Consider the following 12,732-nt stretch of genomic DNA (forward strand, 5'->3'; position numbering starts at 1 on the left):
GTGAAGCTCCTCAGGATGGTGCATGTTGGGTGGAGGTGGTGGGGGTTGAATGATGGACCCACTGGTCTGGATTGTCTTGTAACCTCCATGATGTGTCTGCAGGGTATTGTGGATTTCTTTATTGCTGGTTGGAAGCATCACCTGTTTTCCTCAAGAATCAGGTAAGATGATAAATGACTGGAACGAGCAGCTGAAGCTGTGACTGGATGCTGATTCCTACTGAACTTTCTCCACACAGGAGGACCTGTGTGGTACCCTGCTCCATCCTCTGGAGGCTCTCAAGATCCCCACCATAAACCTGTTGGACAGTCTGGTTTTGGTACTTCAGGATATTCTGACTTCAGTTCTGGGGCTCAGCAGGGCAGCCAGTCTGGATTTCCTGGCGGCCATCAGTCTGCACAGGGGGGCTGGAGTTCATCTGATGGTGGCGACCAGGAGCCCGACATCACTCCCGTGTCTGCCGAGGATCAAGTCTACGCTCACAAATCTCGCTCCCAGTACAGGAAGAGTAACTTGAGGTTCCACCAGTTCATCTACATCCCAACAGAACCAGCTAAGGCCTACGAGCCAATATTCCCACACCACGGCAAAGGCCAGGTCCACAAGGGCTTCTGAAGAGGTTTCTGGTGAGGCTCCCTTCACTCAGTCTGTGTTCTCTGTAGCTGCTCCCAGTTGACTGACTGACCTTTGTTGCAGATCTTCATACTGCAGAGGTGCTGCTGCTTCCTGCTGATCATGAACAAATAAAATGTTTCATACACTTAACAACTTGAACTGAAGTTTGTAAGATTCAGTGGGGGGGGGGACTTTAGACATGATCAAAGGCTGCAGTAATCGGGTCGGTCACTAATGACCTGAACGTGCTTGCAGCACTTCATGGGCCTTCCTTGCTGTTACTGGACAGGAAAAATCCAAGGGCTTTATCACAGGATGTACTCTAGATGAGTACAAAGTGGAGATGTATTTAGTTCCTGAACCACAGCCGCTAGGCATTTACGGGGGTCGACCAGTAAAGGTCTCAAACTGCAAGTTGGCGGGATTGCCAACTTTGCCTCAACGTCCTAAAGGTTTAGCTGTTTCCTTGCTGCAAGTTCTATGAACGAGAGGTAGTGATGGGACAAGATGTAATCTTCAGAACTTATTGAAGTATTGCGCGTTTGCAATACTATGGAAAGTATTGAAGACCTAAATAGTTTGGGGCCAAAATACATTCAGGATCTTTTGGTTCATTATAAACCAACCAGATCCCTCAGGTCATCAGGATCAGGTCTACTTTCTGTTCTAAGAGTCAGAACTAAACGTGTAATGCTTTAATATTTCAAGTAAAGCACTTTAAATTATCTTGTGCATGAAATGTCCTATACAAATAAACTTGCCTTGTCTGCCTAGGGACAAAAGATGGAAATTTGTCATTGGCTATAATCTTACATATTTACATGGATATGTACATATGTCTAGTTTCTATTTTTAAATAAAATGATGTGATTTTCAAGGAAACAGCTTAGCCGTTCATTAGTTGATGTGATAATGACCCCATGTATGTGATAATGACCCCATGTTTCCGCAGGTCCCCCAAGGTTATGTATTACCATGAACATGGGGAAACAAGAGCACAGTCTGACAGCATAAAACGCAGATGTGAAAACAGAAAAAATCAGCGTAAAACATTCAGACATTTAAATGAAAGAGTTTATTAAAGATTATTTCAGATTGTGAGTTCAGATTATGAAGAAAAATACAAAATGAAAGGACTTAAAAATTTGTTTTGTGTAAAATCCTGTGAAATTGGGAACACGTGATTGACAGGATTTTATTTTATTACATTCAGAACATTCTTTTTATCCAGATTATTAAAATACACAAAGGAATGTCAAATTTGGTGAGTAGCTGAACAGTAAACATCCAGTAACTATTAAGTAAAAAAATACCAGCATGCCTTTGGTTTCAGTAAAATCGTATTTTTTTCTTTTTTTAATAGAAAATTTGCATTTTGGTCTTCTCTTCATTTTATTACTTCAGCTCAGAAAGGAGTAATTCTAAGGGTCAGCCTGCCTCTGATAGGCCCCTCCAGAGATTCAGGATATAAATGTGTTCATATTCTCAACAGAAATCTGAATCTAGAACAAACAGGTGCTGTAAACTGTGACTTTGTGGCTGATCTCCTGCAGCAGCTCCTTCACAGCTGCCTCCAACTCCACCAGCTGCTCCGCTTTCACCTCCAGAGTCCGTTGGTTGTCTTCATATGACTTTTCCAGATCTGAAACAGGAATGAATGAATGAATCCTAATGGGTTTTAAATAATCAATTTACCAATTCAAATTAAATTAATCCAATACTGATTCATAAAACTTGGAGATCGATTTGTTTATATGTAGAGATGTGACGTTCATGAACGAATCAATTCTTTTGAACGACTCTTTTAAATGAACGATGGGAACCGATTCACAGCTGTGAGCCGTTCATTTGTGAACCATTCTTTTTATATTCAAATTTTTGACAGTGTCTTCATTAAATCAAATCAAATCAAACTTTATTTATAAAGTGCTTTTCATGCCATAGGCAACACAAAGTTCTTGGATGGATGGATGGATGGATGATGGATGGATGGATGGATGGATGGATGGGGGCAGCTGCCTAAGCAGGGAAACCCAGACTTCCCTCTCCCCGTCCACATTACCAGCTCATCTGGGGGGATCCCAAGGCGTTCCCAGGCTAGCCGAAAGATGTCCTGTTTGTTTTGAATGCTGCGCGTCCTCCTCTCTTTCTGCACTACTGCCGTGTCAACCGCGTGCACACGGTTGAGGAGATGGCGGAGCGGAGAGAGAACCTAACCGAGCTTCGTGGAGTTCACCTAACTGAAAAGCTTATAACTAAATAACAGACGGAGACAGGACATAGTCTTTTATTAACCTGGAAATACCAATCTCAGCAGCCTGTGCAACAGTCTTCCTCTTTACGGCAGCCGTGAGGGGACATACTTCCTCCTCAAACTTAAATATATTTATATTTTAAAATATAATTAGATGGTTCGGAAATCTACAGTATTTACTGTGGAGCTAAAACAAGTATTTAGAAGTCCAGTCAGAGCAGATCAAGTCTTATTTAATTTTTTGGATCAGTTGCTGTGTGAAATCATTCCACTGTCAAAGATATAAAAACACTAATGGTGTATAAGGTTATATTTTATAAAAAACATAATTTCCTTTAGTGTGCCCCAGCCTACAACAGAGACCTGAGCTGGAGGTTATACCTGAGGGTGAGTGCGAAGGAAAGCGATAATAGCGCTAATATACATGAGAGCAGGCAGCTGATGAGGCATTGATGAGCCGTGGGGATTTTCAGCCTTACCAACATTTTCGCAGCTGTGGTACTTCTAGTGTTAAGGACCTCTGTGCTAGAACACCATTTGGAATGAGTGCTGAGTGGGATGAGTGCAGTCATCGCTACACCCAAGACCACTGAAAACATTTTGCAAAATATAACATGTTTATGTCTGGAAGAATTTTGGCCACTGGCAGCCACCATCCATTTACAACTGTGATCTGCCTTTGAAGTCATTGCTATGGTCATATTTACCAATAGGTGGCAGTAATTCTTACACACTGTACCTTTAAGCAGCTGCAGCTTGTCACTAGCCTGCAGCAGCAGTTCTTTGGCTTCTTTCTGCAGAGACTCCGCCCTCTTCTTAGCATCAACCATGCCCCCTGCCTTCTGACCAATCAGCTGTTCAACTGTGCTATATTTCTGCATCACTTCTGTTTCCAAGTCCTAAACACACACATACACAGACAAAATTAATTATAATAGAAGGAGATAGAATAAAATATACTCAGAGGATCACACACAGCTCACCTTTTTCACCTCGTTGGCCATCTTTGTGACGCTTGCAGCATCCTGATTGGTCAGTGTGGTGCTCTGAGTCGCATTGTCAGCTTTGTCTCTCAGCAGTGTCACGTCATGCTCGAGCTTCTGCAGTCTCTGAGTTGCATTGTTCAGCTTTACCTCTGCACTGTCCGTCTCTGATTTCACCTTCAAACAACAAGATTTCTTTCATGTCAATAAAATCGTGAGTGAGGTGAGGTTTCCATCATGTTCGTGACAAACAGTACTGACAGAAGAGAGAAGCTCGTTGGTATTCTGGATGTTGGTCGCAGCCTGTTGGATGGCGCTGCTGGCTGCTATCTGAGCTCTCTGGGCCTCTTCCAAAGCATTCTTCACTTTCTCTGCAGAGTCCTTGACATTGCTTGCTTCCTCACTGACGAAGAGAGGAAGAGAAATTTTATAAAGCGTGATTTTTAGAATATTAAATATACTACAAAAATAAGCATTAATCCTTCTGCTTCATGGCCAAAAATATCCATGCACAAAAACTGCTATAAAATCAACATCAATATTTATAAACATCAATATTTTCTGTTTTTTTTCATTTATCACTTAAATGTAAAAAAATTTCTTGCATCTGTCTACAACGGAATAACAGCTGAATCGAGTAGAATCCAGTAAAAATGTCAAATATCACAACTTTTCTTCCAAGTGAAATGTTAGAATTAAACGATAAATTATTTTAAACCTTAATCCCAGAAAGGTTAAATTACAAAGTTTTAGTGGAAATTAATATGACATTTTTGGCCACGAAGGTTTCCAGATGGAGTATCTGATACTACATAAAAAATATTAATGCAATCAAATCAGTTTTGCTGCTAATCTTTTACATATCCAAGACTCTAATCACCAACAAAGACACATATCCCTGACATTCATTATGTGGAAAATAATTCATTTTTTGATTATTTTCTTGATAATAATTAATAATTTAAAAAATTTAATTGGTATTTAAAGGGTTAATAACCCAAAAATTGACTGAATGTTTGGAAAACTTTTGAAAGTGTTCAAGTGATTAATGGGAAAAAACTGAAAATATACTATGCATAATTATTTTATAACAATTTATTGTACATGTACATTTTTGTCTTACAGGTCCCCAGAGGCAGAATCTGACACAAAATAAAAACTCTAATCCAGTCAAATAAATTTTGTCGCTAAACTTTGACATATCCAAGACTCTAATAACCACCAAAGACCCATCTCCCTGATACGTATTATATGGACAATATTTTTTTTCTTTAATTATTGTAATTAATAGTGCAAAAATAAAAATAATCAAACTGGCATCTAATGAGGAAAATCTTAAAAATGGTTGAATGTTTTTAGCAGGTCTGAAGTTGATTAAGTGATTCATGGAAAAAAGGCATAAAAAATATTAATGTATGCTGATTTTATATCAGTCTTTGTGTGTGAACATTTTTGCCTCAAACGTCACCAGATGGTAGTAAATTTGAGATGGGCACAAGGGTAAAGCTGATCAGTTCACTGGATGGTAGAGTCAGGGTTACAAAGGAGCCTCTTAATCTTCTGAATGTAGGTGTTTGAGTTAGAATGAACCCGCTCTGTGCAGGTAAAACAGCCGTGGATGAAGACTTGCCTGACTTGACGGGCCTGGTCCAGCAAGTTCTCGGCTTTCAGGATATCATCAGCGCTCTGCTGCAGGATGGTCTCCACGTGTCCCAGCTCTCCCACCTTCTGTCGGATCTCGTCAGTGAGGTTTTGCAGCTGAGTCGGGGTGGTTGGCATCTGCATGGCCAGAACCTGATTAGCCACAAGTTCAATGCTCTCCAGGTCTGCAGCGTCCTCTGAAACAAGACAACAAGGTGAGAACAGACTGAAAGCAAAAGAGTCAAGGTAAAGATCCAAATGCTGCCTGTTTCTTTTTTCATTTTTCAAATATATCATTAGGACATCATCAGACATTCAGTCTGAAACCTCATTTGATTGGAACGTTGTTAATACTACCAGTATCAGTGGTGGTATTAACAAAGTTGTAGGCTCTTTGCTCTTTGCCGGACTTGTCTTTTCAATCCATCATGTTTATAGAATGATTTTAGAAGCAGTTCTGAATATCTTAATGTCCTCATATGTAAAGAGATAGTTCTTGTGTGACATACGAGTGAGAAAGTCTCTGATCTGCCTTATCAGGCTTCGCAGCTCCTCATTGCTCTGGTCCACTTTCTGTTTGGTTCTGTTGGTCTTCATCAGGACATTTTGAGCGCTGAGTTTTGCCTCATCTGCCTGCAGTTTCACCTCCGACACCTGAGGACAAAATATGGTTGGGCATGTTTCTTCAGAGTTCACTTAACCCACCAAACACCTGGACTTGACAAACTTACCATCTTGGAGAGTTTTTCCACTTCCTCCATCGCACTTATGATTTCCTTTTCAGACTCTCTGGCCTTCTTCAGGACACTGTGGGCTGTCATCACGGCGCCATCACACCCTTCTCCTCCACATCTGCTTTGACCCTCCGAGTCTACACAGCCCAGACCTCCACAGGTGGAAGACCAGCATGAGTCCTGACCTGATGATGGACTACCACAAGTCTGCAAGAATCAGGATAGAAAATAACAATAAAGACAAAGACATCATCTTACTGAAACACCAGAACCAGTACCATCCACACTATGTTCAAGCTGTAAACCAGGGGTATCAAACTGGCGGTCCGGAGGCAAAAACCAGCCCTCTGATGCATGAATGCATCTCATATTTCATCAAACAATAGTTAACTTCTACAGACATGTACAGTGATGCTTTTCTTTATTTTTTAATGTTATTTAACTTTTTATTTTGTTAATTTATTTATAAAATATGTTATCATATTTATATGATATAAATATTCTATAAAATGTTGCTGTGTCATTTTCTGGCAGTGTAAGGATGACAAATATACCATCCTCACCCATGCATACTAGAAAACAGTCTTTAAATACAGTATGTCTCCACTGCAGGGCAACGTGGTTAACATCCGGTTTCACTGGGTGTAACGTCAGACCTGTTGCACACACGTGTGGTATCCACTAAAAATTCATTAAAACCATTTAAACAATTAAAAAGCAGGTAAACAAAGTCTACAAAAAGCTGTAAACAAATATTATGGCTCCACCTTGTCTCTACTGAAAGCACAAAACTGTAAGTTTCATCTTCTCCAACCACGATTCACTGAACCAAAAGCAGAAGAAACAAAATTCTGAAAAACAACATCATGAATTCTGACTTAACTTTCTGACTGGTTTTACCCCTTCTGTCTACAGGGATAAACCACATTTACTGAAAAACTCCATTTCCCAGAGTGCTTTGAAAGAAGTTTCACATCCTAAAACACAATTTTCTGCTCGGTTACATGGATCTGATTGGACAAAGACAGGTGTCAGTCATTCTGTGTGAGAAATACTTCCTTCTCTAGCACCGATGATTGGTGGGATGAATGTAAACATGGTGACATTAGCATTGGATCACATGATTAAAATGAGCATCAATCATGGAAATTGGCCGATCAGAGCCGGAGTTACGAGGCATACCAGCCTTACAGAGTATTTCCATGTTTATGCACACATTAGCATCATGCACGGATTCATGGTTGCGGTGTTTTCATCCACTCTAGCTACTTATGGATAAAATAACTTCCCAGAAGAAATGCTCCTGTTGAGGAGTCTCTCAGCTTAAGCACACATAAATATAACAATAGAAATATAACACGAGCACAGGAATAAGGATTTATGGAGTCCAGATCTGGTAAACGGCGGCCCACAATCCCCTGAGCTGTCCTCACCACCCGGGCTAAGGTCCTCTGGTCCTGTGCTGTGCAGCTGCCATACCACGCAGTCACACTGAGACACAGGATGCTCTCACTGGAGGCTCTGTAGAAGCTCCCCAGCAGCTGAGAAGAGAGTCCCATCTGCTTCACCTTCCTGAGGAAGAAGAGCCATTGTTGGGCTTCTTCACCAGGTGGGAAGTTTTCACAGTCCAGGAGAGGTCAGAGGAAATGTGGATGTCCAGGAACATAATGCTATCCTCACGCTCCTCTCCGCAGAAAAGAGTGTGCTCAGTTTTCCTGGACCTCCTGGAATCTACTACGACCTCCCTGGTCTTTTTGATGTCAGGAACCAGATTGTTCCTGGTTGTGACTCTGGACGTCTTCTCAGCAGCTGTTTTATTTTATAATGTTTAGTTTATTTACCGTCTGCACCTTTTTCTCTAGAATGCTCTGTTTTTCTGTTTGCTACTTGACTCAGGGACAAGCACAAGAATTCCAATGTTCCTGTTTTTAACTTGTACTTGGACAGACCTCTTTGCCAGAACATTCCTGATCTCCACAGTCTACCAGTAGGAATATAAACAGCAGAGGTTTTGTTTTCTCACCTTATGGCTGATCTCTGATAAGTCCAAAGTTTGCAGCTCTCCTGCCAGATCATCCAGTTCCTGAGCATGCTCAGAGTTTGTCCTGAGGAACTCCTCTCTGGTCTGGTTCAGTCTTTCCTCTGTGAGTTGGCGTAGACCTGCAGAGGTTTCCACCAGGCTGCCAGCATCAATGGTTGAAGCATTGGCTCGAGCTTCAGCTGCCTGGGACTGCAGGAAGTACTTAGTGACACTGTCTGATGCCCCTAGTAACAAACATGAAATACATCTTAATTAGTAATATACTGTATGACTGGATAAAACTAGTACCACGACCAGTACTGATGCTTTAATCTGAATACTCTGGTGAAGTTTTGAGGGTTAAACAGCAGCAGTTGATATTCTCCACCACAACGCTTTTAAAGATATTACATGCAACAAATTTAAAATTCCCTTATTTCCATGAACTGAGCTCTGATCTTTTAGTTTTACCTCTGATATCGGAGTTTTTGATGAACTCAACCTGATCCAGCAGCTCCTTCACAGTTCTCTCCAGTTTCTGAGAGTCTGAAGCCACAGAGTCCAGTTTAGTTTCTGTAGCAGAGTTCTGGTTGTCCACCAGGGTCAGAGTCTCCTCGGTGTGGTTTAAGGTCTGACTCAGAGTTCCCATCAGGTCACTAAGACACAAACAGAGCTCAGTGCTTTCATTCATCTGGACGTTTATTAAATATATGAGATGTAATCTCACCTGGCCTGTTGCAGCAGGTGTTGGATCTCGGTCAGAGGTTGTGAGGCTGGGTTCTGGTCTAGGATGACCTGGACATCGGCAGCGCTCTTCTCTATCTTGTCAATGGACTTCCTGTATGGTCCACTAATTCCACTTGTTTTAATGGCATTGACCTTGTTGACCAGTCGGTGTGTCTGATTGGTCAGCTGGCCAATTATGTCATCCCATTCTGCGAAACACTGGTGGCAGCGATGGCAGTCGGGGAAGGTTCCAGAGAAGCCACGTGCACACAAATCGCAGCGAGGTCCCGAGACGCCGTCCACACAGACACAGTGACCGTTGACTTTATTACACTGAGACTCTGAGATCCCCCGAGGGTCGCAGTCACAGGCTGGGAAGACAAGAACCACGTTCATCAGCCAGATCCTGGTCCAGATTTGCTGGACCCTGGTCCTGAAACAACAGCTAGACCTAAGTACCACCTACCAGGGATCAAGATTTATGATGTTGGGATTCTTTTATAAAATATTTGTATCATCTTGACTCTTTTAAAGGAATAAAATAACTTTTTCAGTCATCGTCTTTTTTATCACATTCTTCTGAATGAGTCCACTGGATCCCTCCCTTAAAAAGCAGTCACACAAATCAGCAATGTGGTACCTTCCCACAGCTTCTGCTGTGGTTCGGTTTCATCTGTTTCATGCTACATACAGTATCAAACATACCCATCCAGCCTGGCTCTTCTATGTAGACTTAACACTGCCTGCCAGCAACCTTAGTAAGTAAGTAAAGTTTATTTATAAAGTGCTTTTCACAGATAAAAATCACAAAGTGTTGGACATAAAATGGCTGCAATAAAACAGAATAATTTCATAAAATAAATGACAACCATCAACCAAAAGCTTTCCTGAATAAAATAGTTTTCAACAGCCTTTTAAAAGAGTCCACTGAGCCGACCACACGGAGGGACAGGGTCAAGTCATTCCAGAGTCTTGGGACTTCATCCTGAAAAGCCAGGTCTCCCTGGGTTTTAAAATAGGCCTTTGGGACCTTCCGAAGGCTCTGGCCTGAAGACCAACGGGTGCGTCCTGAGGAGTAGGGACACAGCAAGTCTATGATATACTGGGGGGCCTGACCACGTAACGCCTGGAAAGTCAAAACTAAAATTTTCCCCAAGGTTCCTGAGGCTGGTTTTAACAGAGAAATCCAGAGCACCAAGATGGTTTTTGATCAGGGGGATCTTTTTAACGGGAGCAATGATCAGAGTTTAAGTTTTGCTTGATTTTATCAGAAGGTAATTTGAAGAGAGACAGTTTTTGATGGAAGACATACATACAGGAGAACAGATAAAAGGTGAAACTCTGAGTCATTGAAAAAAAAATACAACTGAACAATAGCGTAAAAGTGATGGAACACATTTTTAAAAAGCACGAACCAGCTGACCAAGAGGCATCACGTACAACAAAAACAAACAGGACCAAGAACAGAACCCTGCGCAACCCACAAGACAGGTTGGACACAGCAGACATTACATTATTGATAACAACATTGAAAATTCTTCATTTTATATACGAGTAAAACCCCTAGAGGACAGATCTAGGAAATCCATCTCTGATTCAATTCGATTTATCAGCATACTGTGATCTACGGTATCGAAAGTACGTTAAATCCAGTAAAACCAAAACAAGCCAAGTCTGCAGCCATCATTACCTCACTGGGAACTTTCACTAGAGCAGATTCAGTGAAGCATTTTACTAAAACCTGAGAAATCATGCTGCTCCATTAAAGACGTCAGCTGGCCTGCCGCTACCTTTTCCAAAATTTTGGAAACAAATGGTAGTTTTGATATGAGCCTGTAGTTTTTCGGCTCTGATGGGTCAAGATTGGACTTTTTGAGGATGTTTGAAGTAGCTAGGGACTGAGCCAGATTTGAACACGAGATGAATCAGTTTTACCAAACGGGCTGACAACATCTATCATTTTTAAAAAAAGCGATGGTGGAACAGTGTCAGCAGGGCTCGAAGACGGTTTCATCTTGCCCACTAAGGCTAGCACATCCTGTAGGCTGACAGGACTGAAGGAAGACCAAGAACAGACAGGTGAAAATCCTTCTGTAGGATCTGGGTAAAAGAGAAAATACTGCCCAGTACTCCCTCCAATATGTAACTGATCGAGATCAAGAGATGGGATTGGAGCCAAGCTCCCAACTCACGAATGCAATGTCTGCACCACCACACAAACAGAACGAAACATCAACTTCCTGCAACCAAAGCCTCTGCACACGACTTTAGAGCATTTCTGTCTCCAGCATCTGGACTGAATTAACTCCAGCTGCAGGAGGATTCCCTCCCAACACAGACCAATCAGAACTAGTCAGAGGCTTGATCGAGAATCTGAAGAGCATATAGTTTGAAAAAGGAAATTTCAGTCCTGACCCAGGTCTAGACTCTGACCCGTAACTGTTTTTCTCTTTCAGACTTAATTTCTTTATCTCTTTATCTCTCAACTCTTCTAATCTTTTCTCCCTCTTTTTTCCCGTCTTCCTCGTCATTAATTTTCTCTTCCTGCTGCCGGGATCTTTCTGACTGGATCAGGTCTGGTTTCCAGACCTCCTATTGGCCCTCAGCAGGAGGTAACAAAGCTCTGTTGTACATTTCTGGGTATCAGTGGCGGCTCAGACGGATCTCTGGTCTTGTCTCTATGGTAATGGGACAGCTGGGGCTCTGTGAACATCTGGATTGAATATGAGTTGCAGCAGACTGAACCACAGGAAGTTTTATGAGATTAAATTATTCGGGCCCCTTATTTAACACACTGAAATGAATCTGGACTCTTGATTTTGACCCAGATTATGTTCTTAGATCTGGATTCTGGACTCAGATTGGGACCCTGGACTGAAAAAATTATTCCTTTCTGTTCCCGTAACATGCTGATTCTGGTTCTGAACGTACCGTGACATTTGACCTCTGGGTCGCCCCAGAACAGTTCTCTGCACTCACTGCATGTTCTTCCTCCGAAGCCTGGATGACAAGAACACTGGCCGCTGATCTGTGGACAAAAACTGATGTTCAGTCATCCAGAAAAATGATCCAAGTAATTTTCCTGCTCCTCCATCTGACCCCCCTCGGACCCAAATACTGAAGGAGGATTTGCTGGATCGCATTTCATTAAATGTTCTGAAACAGAACTGCTTTTCACCTCATTACAAGACGTTCCGTATGAGTGTTTTGGGTCACAGTCGCAGGTCTGACAGCCAGTGCCGCTTGCCATGTTCCAGGTGTCGGGTGCGCAGCGGTCGCAGTGCTGACCGACCACGTTGGGCCGACAGCGACACTGACCCGTCATGAGGTCACAGTGACAGTCAGCAGGTGATGGACAGCTGGATGGGTCGCTGCCGAGCTGATTACAAACACACTCTGGACAAAAAAGCAAATGATTCATCATAAATCAGGGAGTCAAAATCTCTTTTGGATCAATGTTTAATTTTTAAAGATTTTTTTGTTTGTTTTTTTTTTTTAAAGATTTTTATCTATTTTAACTTTTTGGTCTTAAACCAAAAGACTTATTTTTGCTGCCTTCTATCTGAAAATACATGTAGAAAGTAAACTTATTACAGGGACTGAATGTATAATCTAGTCTCTACAGAAATGACAGAAATTACATGATTTCTGGTTCTGGCTGCTAGCTCCACAGTTTCTGTCCCACCGTGATGAGACAGACATCTTTGTAACCAGCAGAGTCTCTGCTTTTATACGACTCCTGGTTTATGTGGTTTGTTT

The 12,732-nt window shown here is 41.8% G+C and overlaps 2 protein-coding genes and 1 long non-coding RNA gene across 3 annotated transcripts in view; all 3 read right to left on the minus strand.

Annotated features, from left to right (window-relative positions):
• Positions 1 to 12,732, minus strand: part of LOC121647505 (NACHT, LRR and PYD domains-containing protein 12-like) — a gene marked incomplete at its 3' end in the record, with an annotated part of 791,953 nt that overhangs the window by 234,263 nt on the left and 544,958 nt on the right. The window lies entirely within an intron of this gene.
• Positions 388 to 878, minus strand: LOC121646990. The gene is made up of 2 exons (XR_006011732.1): positions 707 to 878; positions 388 to 636 (listed from the first exon to the last, which is right to left on the minus strand). It is a non-coding gene; the product is annotated as an uncharacterized LOC121646990 (long non-coding RNA).
• Positions 1,672 to 12,732, minus strand: part of lamb1a (laminin, beta 1a) — a 36,934-nt gene continuing 25,873 nt past the window's right edge. Inside the window, exons 22-33 of the mRNA XM_041996015.1 lie at positions 12,152 to 12,369; positions 11,905 to 12,001; positions 8,975 to 9,344; positions 8,719 to 8,903; positions 8,251 to 8,492; positions 6,225 to 6,434; positions 6,003 to 6,147; positions 5,483 to 5,690; positions 4,114 to 4,255; positions 3,853 to 4,029; positions 3,609 to 3,768; positions 1,672 to 2,257 (exon numbers count right to left, since the gene is read on the minus strand). Of these exons, the coding sequence (XP_041851949.1) occupies positions 2,118 to 2,257; positions 3,609 to 3,768; positions 3,853 to 4,029; positions 4,114 to 4,255; positions 5,483 to 5,690; positions 6,003 to 6,147; positions 6,225 to 6,434; positions 8,251 to 8,492; positions 8,719 to 8,903; positions 8,975 to 9,344; positions 11,905 to 12,001; positions 12,152 to 12,369 (2,294 nt within the window). The 3' untranslated portion in view covers positions 1,672 to 2,117. The remainder of the gene's footprint in view (positions 2,258 to 3,608; positions 3,769 to 3,852; positions 4,030 to 4,113; positions 4,256 to 5,482; positions 5,691 to 6,002; positions 6,148 to 6,224; positions 6,435 to 8,250; positions 8,493 to 8,718; positions 8,904 to 8,974; positions 9,345 to 11,904; positions 12,002 to 12,151; positions 12,370 to 12,732) is intronic.

The sequence above is a fragment of the Melanotaenia boesemani genome, chromosome 10 (genome assembly GCF_017639745.1).
Source record: "Melanotaenia boesemani isolate fMelBoe1 chromosome 10, fMelBoe1.pri, whole genome shotgun sequence".
In the NCBI taxonomy this organism is placed as follows: domain Eukaryota; kingdom Metazoa; phylum Chordata; class Actinopteri; order Atheriniformes; family Melanotaeniidae; genus Melanotaenia; species Melanotaenia boesemani.